Below are 19,679 nucleotides of genomic sequence, written 5' to 3'. Positions count from 1 at the left end.
CATAGTGAAAACATTTTAATTAAATTACTCAAAATTAGATATTACTTCAAAATAGAAATCCACACGGGAATGTATAACCTGGGTTTAAAAAAAGGAAACAATACAAGAAAAAAATTTAAATAGGCATTTTCCTACCTCACCCTTTATCATCCTCACTTTAGCTAACCACCAACAGCAAGGCTCTTTTTCATTTGCTCTGGAATACACCTACACAAAAATTACAACACAGAATATTTCATGATTAACATAATTTTGAAATCTACAGATTATCAGATATCGAGGAAATTTTCTTAAAATGCCCCAGGTGTCTTTAAAAATCACATGTCATATATCTTCAACCAAATTGTAACCCTATGTACCCCGAGGTAGGCAGAGATAATCAGAAACTACCTGAGATTGCTTTGAAGCTCCTTGTAAAAATCAGTTTTCCTATATTTCTGTTCTAATTCAGCAATAATTAGTGCTCTGAAAATAGACGCTCATAAATACAAGCACACTTTCCTTGGGTACTCAACAAGTTACAAAAAATGTATCTAAAAATGTATAAGCTTATTTTTGCTTTATTCTAGTAAGCAAAAATTGACTGAAAGTTACTGACCATGCCCTACTGTCTTGTTGCTTGGTCACTAAAGTAAGACCACTGAACATTCAGCCCATAAGGATACCACTCTGGCATTCATATCTCCTGGAACTAAATGGACAGATCCTTGGTCACTCTCTGGTCTCCTGCTTCCTCTCCACTAAAAAGGAGAACTTCATGGTGGCAATCCTCTGGATATCACTTTCCTGGTCTGTCACATACTGCAGATCAGTTCTTCTAACTGATCTATTTGGTGACCACTTCAAAGTTCACTTAAGATGTACAGCATGGAACCTTTCATGAAGACCCTAGCAAATCAAGGTTAACAGGAAAAGAGACAACAGAGTATATATGGAGAGAGAGACAGGGATACTCAGAAGCAGAAAAGAGAAACAAGAAAGACAAGGGGGATAAGGACATGAGGCCAAGAGAGGTACAGCGTCTAGGGCTGACCAAGTGAGTAAAAGCTCAAACTTGTCTCCCTTTTACAACCAAAGTTAATGATCATACAATACAGTGACTGAATACAACTTAACATACCTTTCCCTCTTGCTTCCATCTTTCTCAACTACTCTAGCCAGAGAAATTACCTCAACGAATCGGTGTGTAAGACAGTGAGGTCATCCTAGCAATGGTATCTCATTGGTCCCCATCTGTCAAGTGACCAAGCTGGGGAGAAAAAGTCCCTTTCATCCCTCCATCAAACACTATTCTGGGTACTCCTAATACAGACCAAAGACCTGCGTCTTGCCTTCAGAGAGCTTACAGTCTCCTGGGGAAGTGGACAGCTAAGCATACACAGTGCTTCTGTTCCCTATTAAGATCCCTTGCAAAACCAAGCCCAGCTGCTTACACCTAGTAGAGATTGGTTACATTTTTGGAAAATAAATAACACTATATCCTATGTCCACTTTAAAACTGTAGAGAGAAAAACACAGGCCTGGACATTGAGCGATCTTCCCTGACTACTCTCTGAAACAGCAATCCTGCCCCTATATCACCTTCATCCTCTCCCTTTTTTTTTTTAAGACTCACATCTGTCATATTAGCTATCCTTACTGGAATGTGATTTCATCAAAGGCAGAAGATTCTGTCCTGTTTTTGCTACACCTTTACTACCTAGTGCAGCAAGTAAGAATTCAAGGACCAGCCGGGCATGGTGGCTCACATCTGTAATCCCAGCATTTTGGGAGGCTGAGGCGAGTGGATCACCTGAGGTCAGGAGTTTGAGACCAGCCTGACCAACATGGTGAAACCCCATCTCTACCAAAAATATAAAAATTATCTGGGCGTAGTGGTGGGTGACTGTAATCCCAGCTACTCAGGAGGCTAAGGCAGAAGAATAGCTAGAACCCGGGAGGCGGAGGTTTCAGTGAGCCAAGATCACACCATTGCACTCCTGGGCGACAAGAGTGAGACTTCATTTCAATAAATAAATAAATAAATAAATAAATAAATAAATAAAGAACTGAAGGACAGGACCTAGAACCACTCTGCCTCACCTGCACAAATGTCTACTTAGCGACATCCTTCATACTACAAATATTCATGGAACGGCAACTATTATTAACTAATAGTAAGGCATTATGCTTATTATTGTGGAAAAAGAAGAGAAGCAGCTCAAAATGGAGTATGTGAAAGGATACGAAGGAGAGAAGATACCACACAAACTATATGAGGCACTGTAAGCGCCTTAAATACAAAACCAATTTCTAATGGAGAAAGAAATCACAAACACAACATTTCTGTTCACATGTTAGATCTCCATAGCACATTTTGGTCAAAGAGCTCAACGGAAGATAAGCAGGTAGTTCACGGTATAACCTGTGAAAAAGAGATTTTACCAATATGTATAAACTAAAGCTTGTAGGTTTTTAAAAATATACCAAGAAGATTCACTGCTACTTAAAGAAATTCTAGTATACTATTTTGTAATAAAGCATGATTTCTTTCCTGTGTAAAATTAATTTTCATAATCCATTTTGCTTACAATGGGGACACAGTTGTAAACAAACAACATACTATTCAAAGATTCAAAAATTGAGAGAAGGAGAAAAGAATTACTAGTTGGCAAAGGAACTTGAGGCAGTGACTTTCAAATATATGCTCTGAGTACTGCTCAAATAGCCAAATGTAAGCATCATGTATCATTTTGAATTATTAATAAGATGAGTTAGTCAAAAGCACATGTCCATTCCAACTGTAATTCTCAAAGTAATTTAAACAGTGTTAAAGACAAAGTATTAAAAAAAACACAGATAAATTAACCCCACTCCTTCAGTGCTAAATGACTTTATGGCAGGGAAAACTCACCTCAACTTCATCACTTTCATTTATATCTTTATTATAACCTACAGGAGGTGGGAATCTGACATCATGGAATGGAATCTGCCTATCAGGCTGCCAGCTGTAAATAAGCAAACATAAAATTATTTAACATGCTTTTCATGTTTAACTGAAACAATGACCACTCTGCCATCAACTTTTGGTTAAGCCTGACCCCTCTTTTTCTAGTTTCAAGAAGCAAAAGCTTTAAAATCATCAGTTTTTGCTGAGTGGGACATAACGGCAATACAGTAACATTTCAGCAAAGTCTGCATGCAGCACAGCAGCCTACTCCCATTTGGAATATTTCTCTAAACACAATACAGCAACATTATGATTTTCAAAACAAGTCTTCTTTCCAATAATTTCAACTTCTAAGAGCTTTAAACGTAAGTCCACAACAGAAATTTCCTTCAATATTTGAATATTAGTACCAGTAATTGTTAGTAATATAAATATACTTCCACTTGCAGAAGAATTTTAACCACATTCCAAGGACCACAAAAACTGCCCTCTAATTCCCAAGCAAAATGGGGCTGTCAGCACATTAGCAATTCACAACTCACTTTTCCCCCTTTAAATTTTAGATCCCACGAGGTGGTCAATTCTTGCTGTGGGTAGCTGGATGCTGATCAGTATGACGTTATCAGCATGCACTGGGATGGTGGGGTCTCCTAAACCACAGAAACCCGATGGAGACAGCCTATAGGAGTTTAAGTTGCCTATGTTTTTAAATTTAAAATGATATTAAACAACTCTGAAACATACCAAATTATTTTTTATATCTATAAAAATATAAAATATTAGGGGCGCAGTGGCTCAAGCCTATAATCCCAGAGCTTTGGGAGGCTGAGGTGGGAGCACTGCTTCAGGCCAGGACTTCAAGAGTAGCCTGGGCAACAAGGTAAGACCTGGTCTTTACAACAAATTATTAAAAAAAAAAAAAAAAATTAGGTGCGGTGGTATGTGCCTATAGTCCCACCTACTTGGGAGGCTGAGGTGGGAGGATAGCTCAAACTCAGGAGTTCAAGGTTACAGTGAGCCATGATCATGCCACTGCACTCCAGCCTAGGTAACAGAGTGAGATCCTGTCTTAAAAAAAAAAAAAAAAAAAATATATATATATATATATACACACACACACACACACAAATAAAATATTGAAAGACAAACTGCAAAAATACTGAGGATTCAACTTCCAGAGCAGTCACATCTGGGTTCTTTTTGGTGTTCTTCATCAGCAGACACTGAGATACGTTGTATGTATAATGTCGATGTTTTACTAAAGAGCTTTCTTAGTAAAATTCTATTGAGAAAAGTACTCGTTTTTGTTAAGGAAGAGCTGTTATATAAGAGGGCAAATATTAAGTCAGAATTTGTGGAAATCTGATTAGGGCCTAAATTAACTGAACCCTCCTCTGAGTTATTATACACACCTAATAGATGTTATACATTCATTGCTAAATTTGATTTTAAAACATATAATAATATATAACTTAATGGTTCCAACAAAGAAATAATGATTTTAAGTGTATACAGATAAAAATTCAAATTCCTTCTTTAAAAATGTGAAATATGAAAACACCTTTATGCTTTATGGAAGGTTTAGGAAGCACCTAAAAACAAAGCACCTAAAACAATCTGGTATCAGTAACAGGAACCTCTTCCTGATTGAAAGGAAAGAAAGGGTAAATACAATCTGGCGTTTTACAAAACACTGTTTTCGTTTTGTTTCTAACAGAAAACCAAAAAGGAAACACACAAGGAAGGGCAAAGAGATTACTTTGGTAGAGACCTATTAAATCCTATTCATGTGCTCAAACCCAGTGTTGTATTGCAAACATACTCCATGAACACAAGGAAAAATCAATGATCTATTTCAAACTCCCAGGATGACAAAGAGCTTGAAGAGAAACTTTCATGCAGATATGGTACAGGAGATAAATAATTAGAAGGTCCAAAGATGAAATAATTTTAAGTTTATGGTAGAAATCTGATTGAAAATCAAAAGGAAGTGATCTGATAAATCAATGTATAAACCAGACAAATTCTTAAATGCATAGAGGAAATGAGTGTTTGCTTAACACTTTAGATTATAGACTACAGGAAAAACTAAAAGAGTAGCAAATAAAGACAACTCTTCCTTTATGGGAAACAGCATTTACCTAGTGATGTAAGTAAGCAGATAAAGTGTATAATTGTAAGAAAAAAAATACCCTCCAAGTTATCAAAGATTCCTCTGTTGGTGTGATGCTGTTGTCTATTGCATAGCCATGGATATATGAAACAGCGAAGAGACAAATACTAAAACTTTTGGCTTTATGTATTCAGGGAAAGGTATTCTATTATTCAAACTTGTATTTTGGTCTGCGATTATTAGTCCAGAGCCAGAAATAGGGTTAGATGCTTTCAATTCTTTTATCTCTGTCCCCCTACATGTGTTTCAGGCATCTAAGGATACTACTTTGTCCTGTTGCTAGCCAAAAGAATCTGCTAAGTTCAATTATGAAATTTATTTTCTAGACACTGAAACCCAGGCCTGGTTTTAAATTATTTAGAAGCAAGATGTGTGTATTTATTGCTCAGTATGCCTGGGTCACATACTACATTTCAGCAGACATAATCCACATATCATTATAATTCATCAATTTAAATGTACAATTCAATGGTTTATAGAAGGTTTACAGTTATGTGCAATAATTACCAGTCAATTTTACAACATTTTCATTGCCACACACACAAAAATCCTGCACTCTTTAGCTATGTTCTCCCCACCAGCCCCAGCACTAAGCAATCACTAATCTACTTTGTCTCTATAGATTTGCAGCCTGCTTTTGATGTATTATTAATTTTCTTGGTATATAAGAGCCAAAAAAATGATAACTGTTAACCATCCATCAGAGTTTAGTAAAATCCTAAGATCATAGCCACATCTACACTTTGACTAAGGAGTTTATATGTACTTTACAATCTTAAACAGCTACCCTGAAAATAGCCTTTATTAGCATTGAAAACATTTAGTCAAGAGACTTGTCTTCTCCAATAAAATGTTAACATCTATACTACTGATGCTTTCATACAGTTAATATTCCTAGGCCTATGACTGTTTTTATTTCCTCATCTAGCAAAAGAGAGCAGAAAAGATCAGCTACTGCTATTGCTGAATATATGAAACATTAAAAAAAATCAGATAATAGGTAAACATGACTGTTTCCATAAAATATACTAGACAACTAAAACCATCAGTTTTAGATTTAATGTTAAAGAACTCACATACAGCTTTTTAGCAACACCCATGAATCTCTTCATTACTATCTTTTTAAAATTTACAAATATTCCTATGTGAACTTCCAGTTACTAATACACAAGAATCTCTGGTTTCTTTCTTCACATTCAAGGGAATTAAGATGTAAGGATCAATACCATACAATAAGGGACCTCCAGGTCATTAGTAGAAACAGTCATTCCAAAATTAGTTTAATACTGAGTTGTTGAGAAACTTCTCAGTCAGTAACATGAAGATCCATTCCTGAAAAGCACTCAAACTAGACTTGAATTTTTAAAAAATGAAGAGTAGAATTAGCATAAAATATTAAAGAACCTCATCATTAAAATTATATAACAAGACACTTACTTGTTTTCAAATGCAACTGTTATTGAATCTTCATGAACATCCTTTACAAATGCCTGTGTAAGAAAAAATGTTAAATTAACTTGTGAGCTTAAAGATAGTTTTTGTTTTTAGTTAAATTTTACAGTGATACCAAACGTTTTATGAATAAAATAGAACTTCAAATGAAGGTCTGTTTTTGAAGATCATTTTATTCATTAAGCACATCTATATTGCCACCTTGTATGTGCTATACCCTAGAGATACAGATAGCTAAAACACTAAACATGAGAAAAAATTCTCCACAGATTTCAACATCTCAAAAAATAGACAAGTATACTGAAAATTACAACGTGGTAGTGAGTACAAAGCCGGACGTACATTTTAGGATAGAATTACTGAAAACTAAGAAAATTGTTCCAGAACCATATATCAGCCATATGTTGTAACCTACCTTTTTCTCCTTAAAATCTTAGAATACCAATAGTCAATGATTAAATATAACCTCAAATCTATCTATCTATATATATATACACACACAAATATACTAAACTTTCTTTAACAATCATATGCTGCAAACAACACTAAAAAGTCCAGTTACTAGAGTTGAATTAAGTTCTCAATCTCACAGGCACTTGTAGAAAAAATATATAAAGTCCAGAGGTTTAGATCTTTTAAATCTGATGACACAATTGTTAGTAATCTACACAAAGACAGAACAAAATAGCTAATTATCAAGAATTCTTTAATCAGCATGCTGTCCGTAATTTTATAAAATTAACCTTTTAATAGGTACAGAAAAGGAGGGTTTTTGTTTTGTTTTGGACAATTAGAAGAATAGGACAAAGCATAAAGAAACCCAAAGGCTTTATATCTTAATTCATTTTAAAAGGGCTTGGGGAGATTTAAGCTTCTTACTCAAATTTATTCTGTATGTGTTTCTCCCTGCCTGCAGGACCATAGCCAAACTCCTTCTCCCGCTGTAAAAGGCTCTACAGGAGCTGTCCTCCCCAGCCCCACCACTTCTCCAACTTTATCTTTCATATCCTTAGAATTTGTGACCCAACAATGCTAAACTACTTGTGCCATACTCTGTAGTTTCTGGGCCTCTCTCCATTCCTTCTTTCCTATTGTCCTTCCCCTCTTTTTACATAGCTATCTCTTACTGGTCTTCCAGATTTCAGTTCAGATGTCATCTTCAACGGGAGAACTGAGAAGTCTAGGTTAAATTCCTGTCCTCTCCATTCTCATAGCATCCTATGCTTATCCCTACAATAAACTTACCCCACTCTATTATTATAGCCCATTTTCTCACTAAGTTTCCTGAGGGTGGTGTCAGGTTTTACTTCATTTACGGATATACTGCAGAGTGTCTAGTATGAACTCAGTGAGTAGTTATCAAATAGATCATTGCCTAAGAGGTTCCTATCTCAGCCTTAGGGAAAAGGTATGTGTGTGGGTGATGGTGGTAGGTTGATAAGACAAAGGAAAACATACTGAAGAAGATGAGGTTCCTACTGACCCCTTAAAGGATAAGGAAGTATTAGCTAAACAAAAGAGAGTGGAGGATGGAGAGGCATTCCACTAAGCCTAAGGGGCAGCAGGCATAAAGGTTTAGACAGTAAGAAACAGCTGGGTTGTGGCAGAAATAATAAATCCTTTGTCAACAAAGAAGCCAAGACAATTCAATGGGGAAAGCATAGTGTTTTCAAAAAATGAAGCTGGGACAAGTGGACACCCACATGCAAAAAGAATACGTTTCAACCTTTACCTCATACTGCATACAAAAAAAAAATCAATGAATATGCATCAAAGACCTAAATATAAGAACTAAAACTATAAAACTCTTGGGAGAAAACACAGTAGTAAATCCTCATGACGTTGAATGTTTGATATCCATATTGGATAGTGAGACAATAACTAGTTCGGATTAAGACCATTCTCTAACTTCGGTGTCCTCAGTAAATGGCATAGTTTCTGGTATATAGAACATGCCTGATACATGTTTTTAAAAACAAATGGTTCAATGCAGATGTCTTGGTAAACAAATATGTCTTCAAAGGCCTATGATATAAAAAGATTATTTTAAAAAATGAAACTTCCCAAAATATCAAATTAAAGCATATGGAGTGAAGCATTAATTAGCTGTTCTTAAGAAAAACTATGGAAGCTGAGACAGGGCCCTGGAAAACACTGATACAGAAGCAACTTAAACAGAGATACCAAGCTTCTTCAATAATGCTTAAATAAAAGTAAAGCTACGCTAAAAGAAAGCTTCCTTGTAAGATCAAGGTGGACTATAATGGCATCCATATGTTGTGCTATACCCAAGGTGGCTAAATAATTATTTTTAAGTTAAGCATGGGTATATACCCTTATAGTTACTGGTTCAAAAAGGGACCAACACTTTATCATTTTGATCTTGCTTATTTTTACTCAGCTATATTTAAATGACCAATATAATTTATAATTTATAATTTAAATGACCAATATAATTCAAAAGGGGATCAACATTTTCTTATCATTTTGATCTTGCTTATTTTTACTCAGCTATATTTAAATGACCAATATTTCCTACAGCACATTTTGAGAACTCTAGCTTAATACTGCCAATGATATTTTAGGATTATTAGATTTCATAAGGGTGCATGCCCCAGTGTTTCAAGGGATTGTTTGCCTCACTATTACTTCAACAGAGAGGCCTAATTTTGAGTTAGGTTGCAGGAACTGGTCACTCTTAGGCTCTTATTTCTATAGGTCGTAAAAATTATGGCGAATGGGAAAGAGGACTCTCCTGGCCCCCATTTCTCCCTTGTCTTTACAGGATGGCTAATAACAAATTAACAGTTTGCTTTTTGGGGGTGCTATTAGATTACTAACTAAAATTAAGACACCTATTAGGAAGCAACTGACCCTTTATTTACAAAGAAGGGCCACTGCTTCTGTGTTCATCCTTGTTTAAAGTTTTATAATGTTTATACATCTTGGCAGTAATTAACATTAGTTCCTTACTGTATATTATATGCTAAAAATGTTAAGTCCTTTAATCAGCTATTAGAACCTTGTTACAGCTAGGTAAAGAAATGTTCTAAGTAAATCAAGTATCTACCCAAGACTACTGCCCTTGTCTAAAACTATGCTATCTACTGCAGTAGCCACCAGTCATGTGCGACTACTTACATTAAAATTAAATAAAATTAAAATCAGTCTCCAATTCACTCTTGCAACACATCAAGTGCTCAATAGCTACATAGGGCTTAAGGGCTACTGCAGTAGACAGACCCGATTTAAAATATTTACAAATGTTGGAGACTGTTTTCAGATTCATCATAAAAGCACTATACTATCAGCCTTATTACTACATTGCTATATTTTGTTTTTTTCTCTTTGCCTAAAAGTTATTGCCCAGTTGAATCATACTTATTTACCACATTTGCTTATTTCCTAAAATCAAATATTCTCTCAAAGGAGGAAGATCTGCAAGTGCTGTAGCTATTAAAAAAAAAAAAAAAAAAAAAAAAAAAAAAGCTTTTGCAGGCTCTGAATGCATTTCCGGATGTAGTGTCAGAGTGTCAGAAATGGTTTGAGTAATCATCAGAGCCCAACAAGGCCACTGCCTTTGAGTTAATGAGGCTTATCTGTAAATGGATGTTTGCATGACTTTTTCAAAATCAGTCATTTTAAGTGAATACAGAAGGTATATAATACCTTTGGTTGCTGCTTTAATAAGTGGAATAAAAGAAACTCATAGGTTATGCTTGGTCTACACTCACGTGAAGGACAAATACCTCCTGTGCATTCTAAGGTCTTTCACTAATTCCAACAAGGTTCCATCTTCCTGTTTCTCATCATAGTTTTTCCAAAAGGCCCCCCTTTTGGCTCTGTCCTTCCCCTTATCCACCACTCACCCACCCACAGATACACTCATACCTTCCTTCTTCGGCCATCTCCAGAGCACTATCACTCCACCTATCACCACCTTGGAAAACTGTGTTTTGCTATGATCCCTACCTATCAGGCAAAGCTGATGTCTGTAGAGAAGAGAGGTTGAGGAGGTTCCTGAGAGGTTTCCAAAGGCAGCAAATTCAATGAATTTGAATGAACGCACAGGGGAATTAAAGTGTATTGCGTGAGGGCTAGGGCTCTTACTGGATTCAGTGTACTTCGTGGTTAACGGTTTTGCTGTGATCAGACCTACGTTCAAAATCTTGGCTCTAACACATAATAGCTGTGAGACTCTCACCAAGAAGTGATCTCTGGACCTCAGATTCCTCATCTGCAAATAAGGAACTCGACCAGCCTCCTAAGACTGCTGTGGGTAATGAAATTACACACATGGGTGGCACTAAATAAATGAGAGAAAAGTAGAGTGTGTCATATTTTATAAGAGATGCAGAATCATAAATGCTTTTGCATTTGGAAAATGTACATCCCAACAAAAGCACACTTTTTTTAAAAAAGCTTTAAAAGTTGGGATAGAAAAAGAAAAGAATGTTTCCACAGAGATACTTAATATTAAAAGGTTATTTAGAGTTTGGGAAGAAAAAAAAATGTGATGAAAATCTTGGGATTTGAGAAAGGTGATAAAGTACAGTTTAAAAGAGATACAAGTTCTTCATCAGGGTGAATAAACAGGAAATAAATCATTAAGGGGTCCCTAATTTACTGGCAACTGGGCCAAAGAGGTAATTACAACAATCATATTTACGAAAGTATGTAATGCCTAGAGCTATCTATTCAAACATTCTATTACCAGGACTGATGAAACAAAGACAGAAAGTCCATCCTTATTTGGGTAAACTCTCCCCAGCGACACCTCACATTCCTTCCCTTAGTAAAGTATCTTACAAACAGGAACCACTGCTCACAGGAGAGGATATTATGTGTCAAAGTTTCAATGTACACCCGACCACCAATGAACATAACTACAACATCAGTAAGCTTCTATCACTTACTGAAGACAGAACATGTAGTGCTATGATAATTCTCGTTAGGAAAAACTTACAGCATTGTAAAATATCCCTCCTAAAGAAAACCTGCTGGAGGCCAGATCCGGTGGCTCATGCCTGTAATTCCAGCACTTTGGAGGGCTGAGGCAGGCAGATAACTTGAGATCAGCCTGGCCAACATGGCGAAACCTCATCTCTACTAAAAATACAAAAAAAAGCCAGGAATGGTGGCACATGCCTGTAATCTCATCTACCTGGAAGGCTGAAGCATGAGACTGGCTTGAACCCGAGAGGTGGAGGTTGCAGTGAGCTGAGATTCCACCACTGCACAGTGAGACCCTGTCTCACTGCACAGTGAGACCTGGGCGACAGTGAGACCCTGTCGAAAGAAACAAAGAAACAAACTAAAGAAACAAAGAAACAAACTAAAGAAACAAAGAAACAAACTAAAGAAACAAAGAAACAAACTAAAGAAGCAAAGGAGAGAAATGAAGGAAAGGAAAGAAAGGAAAAAAGAAAAGAAAAAAGGAAGAAAGAAAAGAAAGGAAAGAAAGGAAAAGAAAGGAAGAAAGGAAGAAAGAAAACCAAAAAAGAAAACCAAGAAAGAAAACCTGCGGGAGACAGGATAGGGACATAGAAAATGTGATAAAAGTATGATTCAAACCCAAGGCTTCATATATAAAGCAAGTTATCATTTTGTCCCCACTCCCCCCACCCCGTTGTATGGGGACACTAACAACACAAAAGAATAAACAGAGACAATAAATCTCATCAACAGTCCTTCCAACCATACCACATGTCCAGGACTTCATATAGGCATTTGCTACAAATTATGAGAAAAACACATTCTGCTTCACTCTGACCAAAAGACAACAGAGACATGTGCAAAGAAAACGTTATTAAATTAGTTACTAACTTTTCTTGTGTGTATATATTCTAACTTTTTAATACTTCAGTTTTACGAGCTCCCAATATAACAAAGGCAAATTTCCTAGCAGGGTCAAAGATTTCTAACTTTATCTTTCCTTAACAGGCATCCACATGAAGAAGTACAGCGCCAAGGTTCAAGAATTAATAACAAAAAAAGCTGGCACATAAACTGAAGTATTTCATGATGGCTTTGTATTAACAATAAAAATGGTAATATAACATTGTAACTACAGTTATAGGATGCTAAGGCAGTGTTATAGCACAAAATACAATCAGAGACCACAATGAAATTGAAAACTAAGCAGGAAATCAAACCTATTTCTTCAAGCTAAATTTCATCATTTCAGGAATTCAGAATCCTGACCCTTAATGGCCCTGACACTTGGTAGTAAGTCACTTACCTAACCTCTCTGTGCATCATTTAAAGAATGGGAATAACAACAATACATCAAATAAAGTATCAGAGAGAACAGTGCCTGGCACCTAGAAAGTACTCATCCCCTGTTAACTATTATTATAATCACGATCCCAATCTTCTCAGGAAGCACATTCCTATAGTGGGCAGAAATCAGAAACTCCAGTAATATACCACTGAATGTTGCATCTAATTAATAATTTGGAGGTTATCAGAATATTTAAGCATGGAGTTAGAAAATGTACAGTTCAAAAGGGGAAAAATGATGCAGCCACGAAGATCCTAAAAACTAAAAAGGGCAATTAGATTGTAGGAAGGAAAAAAAAATGTGGTTGACCCCAATAATTCACTTCCTCGAAGTACAGAATAACACCTTTATGCAAAGTTAGCTCAAGAGACTTCAGAGAAACCACGAGTGCAAGTTTATTTACACTTTACCCAAGTTGATTTATAAACTTATAAATTTATAAACCTTATGCAAGTTTATTTGTAGTAAAACTGATTTTACCACATTTCAGCTATGTATCTGAAATGACATGTTAGACCACTAATATCTTCATTAAAAATGTCCTTTTGATTGTACACTTTATCATATTTAGCTGCTAGCTGCCATAATACTACTAACCAAATGAAAGTCTGTCCTCAAACACTGAACTTAAAAAATAAAGTATAATCTAACAACAAAATTACAATCTAGTATAATTACACCATATTACAATAAGGAATCAGAAATCAGAGGCTGTATTTTCAGAAAACAAAAAAGGTTTGTATCTTATGTCTCCAACATGTGATTTATCCATCTTTAGTAATTTTCATACTAGTACACAAAACCTACAAATCTTAGGATTTATTAGGGCATTCATATTGGAGTGATACGCATTCTACATTTAAAATGGAGTTAATTCATTACCATTCTCAACACATCAAAACTTCTAGTCCAAAGAAAACAAATTATGTGGGGCAGATGCACCTAGAATAAAGACTTTATTTCATCATTATTCATTTAGAAAATACTTTGTAAAGATTTTATGAGGTGTAAGATATGAAGATATGTCTTCATATCTTAACACCTGCAGGGCACTATAAAGTGGTACACGTGACCAATTTTTTCTAAGTCAAACAAATACCTAAGCATAAAAGTAGTGGCTCTGGTGATCGCTAAATCTAACTTTTAAGTTTTTAAGAATAAACACCAGAAGACAGAGAGCTGTCCTTGGAAATATGGTGGTTATGTTAGGCAAATCAAAGTTTGAATTCAATTATACTCAAGTTGTTTGATTTGTTTAGTTTTAAAAGCTTTTCTATCAATCTGATGAACAAGGTTCCTATCTCTTTTTCCATAAATGTAACACTTCTCCACAGCAGTTCATTTTTAATTGGTTTTTATTTCACATCTTTCCTGTCCATCCCACTGGACAAGCAACTCAGTTTACTTTTGCTTTACTTTTAAAACTCACAGCAATATTATAAGTCATATAAAAATTTCAGGCTTTTTTGTTACAGAAACTGTTTTTCCATCAGTGCAGACCATTTGAGATTTTCTTAGAAATCAAACTTAATTAAATAAACATAACAGCAATTTATCTGACACACACTTGTTCAAGTGTTACATTTCTCCTCAGGGAACTAAGGGGCAACCAACCTATTCTTCATTCACCTTCAAGTTAAACAACTTCGTTACAAAACAAAACAAAAAAGGTGGGAATTAATAGCAAAAATAGAAGGCATTTCTTATATTCCAGTCAGTTTGCAAGCAAAATCACTGGAACAAATCATAAGTTGCTGGAAGAGAACAATAAGTACTTCAAGGCCATAATGTGCTACTTGCCCTCTGTGGTAAGCAAACTTTAGTGGCATCCAATCTAAGTTTATATCACAGGTCAATCAAAATCTTGCTTAACCGTTAGCCCTTACTCACACATATATATGTATATGTATTATAGTTATTAGTGCCAGAAATCTAGTGACCAAAACCACTAATCTAGGACCGTGAACGATTCTACGCAAACTCACCAGAAGAAATTATGGATCAACAAAATCAATGAAATTAAAATTTTCACTGCAGAGTCAACTGAAACAATTTCATATTCATGAGACTGTTAAAAACATAAACGTGGGGTTACCTTTTGCCTCCTTTTACAGCAAAAGATTTTATCTTTGTGCTCAAAGTATGGAAGTTTACATACTTTACTCATTTATGAAATATATTGACCTCCAAATGTCTTCATAAAATTGGTAAACACAGAATAAAGTCAATTGTTTATTTTCCTATAGCCAAACGTGTCCTGTTTGAAACATTTAAGCCATTCTACGATACATTTAAGAATTGTGTTGGACACTGCTAGTAACTATTTTCCAGGCTTCCTTCCACACGCACCTTCTATTGCCAAAATACTGTAGTAAGGTGGGATATTATTTGAAGAGGTTACAGACATTCAAAAGGAAATGAGAATTTATAGATGAATAGATCTACAGCTACTACATACTAACAAACGCACTACTGCTACATCAAATTTGTAAATCTTCCTTTTAAAACTGAAAGGTGTTAGTTGATCTTCAATGGTGTAACTTTAAAAAGCACAGTAAACCCATGAATGCCTATATAAAGCCTCAACAATTCAGTCCACAGCAACACCACAAATTCAAAGGAAATGTGGTCAAGTTCTTAGGGGCACAAAAATATTTTCGCTCAGTTGAAAAAAAAATGCCCTAGTAATAATATACTCTCAGTTAATTACCTGAAGTTTCATGGCATATATTTAGGTCTTTGGAAACTTAAACACACACACACAATTTTTAAGTAGCAGACTTGCTAAAGGTTTTAGACGCTGAAGCATGTGCATTCCTGAATTTACCCCGTTTAACAAAAAGGGGGACGCGAATATTCACGATGATCAACTTCTTCAATGCATTGCTGGGCCATGTTAGGGTCTTCCTGAAACTTTTGGATCTAAAATCTCCTCCGAAATCCACAAAGAGAAGCCACTAAAAATCAGTTGCCATTGTGATTTGGTGCCGACTACCGCTTCTCACTACTCTTTCTTCACAGCCCTCGCCCAGAACAGTGGAGCTCTCCGAAGTCCCAATGCTAGACCGGAAAAGAGAAGCCAAAGGAGACCTGAAGCCCTCTTGGCGCTGCAGGAGGCGGCCCGGCTGAAGCGCCCCCCGCTCCTCCACAAATACCCACACGACAGGCCCGGATCCCGCTGGGAGCAGATGTTTAGGAAAGGGGGAATAAGCCGTCGCCGTCACTTAGCGCCGATTTCGGCCCTTCCCGCCCGGCTCTAGTACCTGCCGCCGGCCCTCGCCCATCCCCAGCTCACCCCGGCGGGGCTCGGCGCCGAAAAGGAACCCTCTCCTCGCTGGTCTCTCATTTCGATAGGCGCTAGGGCCTCTCGGAGTCGGAGTGGGGCTCGAGGGGCTTCCAACAGGCCCCAAGTCCAGTCCTTCCCTTCCAACAACATCCCGCCGAGCGTGCCCTGGCACCCAGGCGCGGTGCTCGGGAAGAGGGCCCCGGGCCTGCCTCCCGCCGACACCAAGAAGAAAAGGGAGGGAAGGAAGGGCGAAGATGGGGCCTGCCCTGGAGCCAAGTACCTTGTAGAAAGCGCCATTGGAGCCCCGCACTTCCACCACCAGCTCCTCCATCTTCTCTTCAGCCCTGCTAGCGCCGGGAGCCCGCCCCCGAGAGGTGGGCTGCGGGCGCTCGAGGCCCAGCCGCCGCCGCCGCCGCCGCCGCCGCCTCCGCCGCCGCCTCCGCCGCCTCCGCCTCCGCCGCCGCCGCCGCCGCCGCGCTGCCGCACGCCCCCTGGCAGCGGCGCCTCCGTCACCGCCGCCGCCCGCGCTCGCCGTCGGCCCGCCGCCCGCTCAGAGGCGGCCCTCCACCGGAAGTGAAACCGAAACGGAGCTGAGCGCCTGACTGAGGCCGAACCCTCGGCCCGCTGCGCGTGTAAACACTGAAACCACGTCACGTGATCAACCCTGTTCCCTCCCCCCGCGGGCTCAGCCCCTCGGCCCCGCCCTCTCTCTTCAAGTGGCCTGGGAGCGCGCGCATGCTCGCTGCTGGGAACCGGCCGGGGTGCCGGGTCGAACGACAGACGCGCGGTCCGGGCGTGCGCGGGCTCGGCGGAGGGCGGGAAGGCTGAAGGGCGGTGACAGGTCGCACTGCCTCGCGAGGGCCAGAACGCCCATTTCTGCAGAGGTGCACTCAGTGGCGTGGGAAATCCAATGCATCCGGTTATCCCAGTTCGGCCTCTCTGGGATTCCGCGGGGGTGGGGGGGGTGGTGTCTGGTTTGGTTTGGTTTGGTTCAAAGTAGCGCAGAGCCTGACTGAGCGGGAGGTGGAGTGGAAGGAGAGAAAAGGGGTGAAGGATTAGACAGAAGAAGACTTTGAACTAGGAACAGTGGCAACCAGGGTGACCCAGGCTTTTGTGACCCGTAGAGGCAGAGGGTGAGGAGTCACGCCCTCTCTCGCCAGATTTTGGGCGGCCCTGTGGAGACACCCTGTGCCCTTTAAGGGACGTGGATTGAGTCGGGACCTCAAAATGTGAGCCTTTCCTCAGACCCAGCTTTGACCCACGTACTCGCCTTTCCTCAACTCATTTTCATACTTTCGCTTGGCTATATATTTTTTAAATATTGTGTTAAGCACTTGAGGTTCATTTCTGCCCCTACTGTATGTGCACCCTGTGCCAGAAGGTGGGGTGAACACGTGTGTAGCAGTCATGCGTCCTGTCTACAGGGGCCGATGCACCTCCTTGCAACCCTTTACATTCCACTGTGAAACAAACCTCAACTTTTTCTTATTCCTGTTTTTCCACCGTGCTTATAGCTGCCTTAATCCATGTTCCCTTCGGGATGCTGGTATCCAACTGAGAAGTTTATGGAGCACCTATCATGTGCCAGGCACTGTGCTAAGTGCTAGTGAGAAATCGGTGAGCGAAACAGAAAAGAAAAAAAAAGAAGAAAAGACTGCCAGCATTGAACTTAGTACCTAGCAAAGTAGATGGACATAAATCAAATTATCAGACAAGTAAATGAGGAGTTGCAGCTGTGATAAGGGGTATGAAGAATAGGCGCTTCCATGATGGCGGAACATGACCTAGTCTGGGGTGGAGAAGGGGAGATGATTCCAGCTGGAATATGGCAGGTGAGAGTTAACTGATAGCACTGAGTTGGCAGAGGCAGGATGACCTGCTCCAGGCAGGTGCCCCAGAATGAGAGGACGTTGCTGCTGGTGGAACTCCAGCTTTAAAGCAGTGGATCTAGGGCCACATTCCTCAAGGCCATAGCAAACAGGAAAGACCTTTTGGACTAGGGTCTTTGGAGTAGTCACATGAGGCCAAGACCCCAATAGGGCTGAAAGAGAATCTCATCATAGGCTGAATGGGAGCAGAGCATTAGCTGCAACTCCAATGTATTATAGTAAAAGGGGACACATTGATTAGAATGATTATACCCCTCCAAGTGTAAGCTGTTGTTCAATTTACCCAGGGCTTAAAAATATGTTAACTCTTCACAACCATTTTTACTGCAAGCCACACTCAACCTGTGTTGTTCCCTGAACCTGTGATGCACTTTCATCTGTTCATGTCTCTACACATCCTTCCTGGGCCCCATAGAGGCCCTGCACCTTAAGGTTTTCAGCTGGATTCCTATTAGCTAGTTATTTTATCTCAGGTACAGAGAGTTAACTTTGCTCCTCAATTTTCAGCACATTGTCTTATCAGTTCCTACAAGGTCCTTGTTTATATTATTTTTTCCTCATCTTTCTCGATCCCCACTCTCATTCTTCTAGACACAAACTGCAATATGTTCGATAGAGATCCTTGATAATTTAAGACAGATAATGTTTTGTTTATGCCTCTTGCATTTACGGAGATGTTATTGGACTGTAAATCTCTATTTCCCACTGTTTTACTCAACACTCTGTTTTTGAGCTATACCCACATTGCTGTGTGTACACCTAGTTTGCTACCGAGTATGCCAGAAATTTTATTCATACATATCCCTACTGATCGGGCATCTAGGTTACTGCCAACTCCCTGAAGTCATACTGTGGTGAAAACCCTTGTGAATGTCTTTACAAACCTTTGCCAGAACTTATTTTGTGCTCTTGTAGAACTTTGTGCGTACCCTCTGCTTCCTCATTACACTGCTTGGCATATAGCAGGGACTCAACAAATGTTGCATACCTCTACTCTGATGGTTAGTGTACTAGAATAATTTATTTATATTTCTGTTTTCCTTATTGGATTATTAGTACCTTCCAGACAGGGCAAATGTCTTTTCTATCTTTGTGTCCCTGGCACATTAAAAGTGGTTGATTTCAAGTTATGTTCAATGAATGAATAAATACTTATCTTCACTGCCAGTACATGCTGCAACTTAGTCTTCCCCACTTGACTCTGAGTTTCAGCCTTACTCTGATCTCTAGCTTTTGATATTTCCCCTTTCAAGATAGCTTACCTGAATTCAGACACTGAGCTCAGGCCTGATCATGAGCCTGCTCTTCCAAAATCCTCTCTCTCTCTCTCTCTCTCTTTCTCTCCTCTCTCTCGTTACAGGCAGCTCCTGCCTTCCAGTTCATTGCTCAAGCCTAAAACTGAGACATTTTGACCCTGTTTCACACATCAAATCTATCAGCAAATCATTGTAGAATCCAGAATCTATTTCTCATCATTTGCTCAGCTAAAACCATAGTCCAAGCTTCCATTCTCTTACCTGCATTATGGCAGCAACTTCTTCGCTGGTATCCCTGCAGTCACTGTCCACTGTGTACCCTCTCTGACAGTGCTCAGCACAGAAGACAGAATGACCGTGTTGAGGTATCAATCAAGTCACTCTACCACTCAGAATCCCCCAATGACTCCC

The 19,679-nt window shown here is 38.9% G+C and overlaps 1 protein-coding gene and 1 long non-coding RNA gene across 17 annotated transcripts in view; one reads left to right on the top strand and one right to left on the bottom strand.

Moving 5' to 3' along the window:
* The window catches only part of FMR1 (fragile X messenger ribonucleoprotein 1), a 38,811-nt gene extending 22,080 nt beyond the window's left edge, over nucleotides 1–16,731 (bottom strand). For 6 of the 16 annotated variants that reach the window (XM_054544047.2, XM_024240317.3, XM_063720998.1 and 3 more), the window contains exons 1-4: nucleotides 16,404–16,549; nucleotides 6,540–6,592; nucleotides 2,894–2,987; nucleotides 136–207 (exon numbers count right to left, since the gene is read on the bottom strand). In XM_054544047.2, the coding sequence (XP_054400022.1) occupies nucleotides 136–207; nucleotides 2,894–2,987; nucleotides 6,540–6,592; nucleotides 16,404–16,454 (270 nt within the window). In that variant the 5' untranslated portion in view covers nucleotides 16,455–16,549. 16 annotated transcript variants of the gene reach the window in all.
* A 100-nt stretch (nucleotides 16,732–16,831) lies between these two features.
* On the top strand, nucleotides 16,832–19,183 carry LOC112130956 (uncharacterized). Its single transcript, XR_002913121.2, has 3 exons — nucleotides 16,832–17,007; nucleotides 17,250–17,352; nucleotides 17,638–19,183. It is a non-coding gene; the product is annotated as an uncharacterized LOC112130956 (long non-coding RNA).
* The last annotated feature ends 496 nt before the right edge of the window (nucleotides 19,184–19,679 follow it).

This window comes from Pongo abelii, chromosome X (assembly GCF_028885655.2).
Source record: "Pongo abelii isolate AG06213 chromosome X, NHGRI_mPonAbe1-v2.0_pri, whole genome shotgun sequence".
NCBI classification, from domain to species: Eukaryota; Metazoa; Chordata; class Mammalia; order Primates; family Hominidae; genus Pongo; species Pongo abelii.
This window is presented reverse-complemented; position numbering and strand designations above follow the sequence as displayed.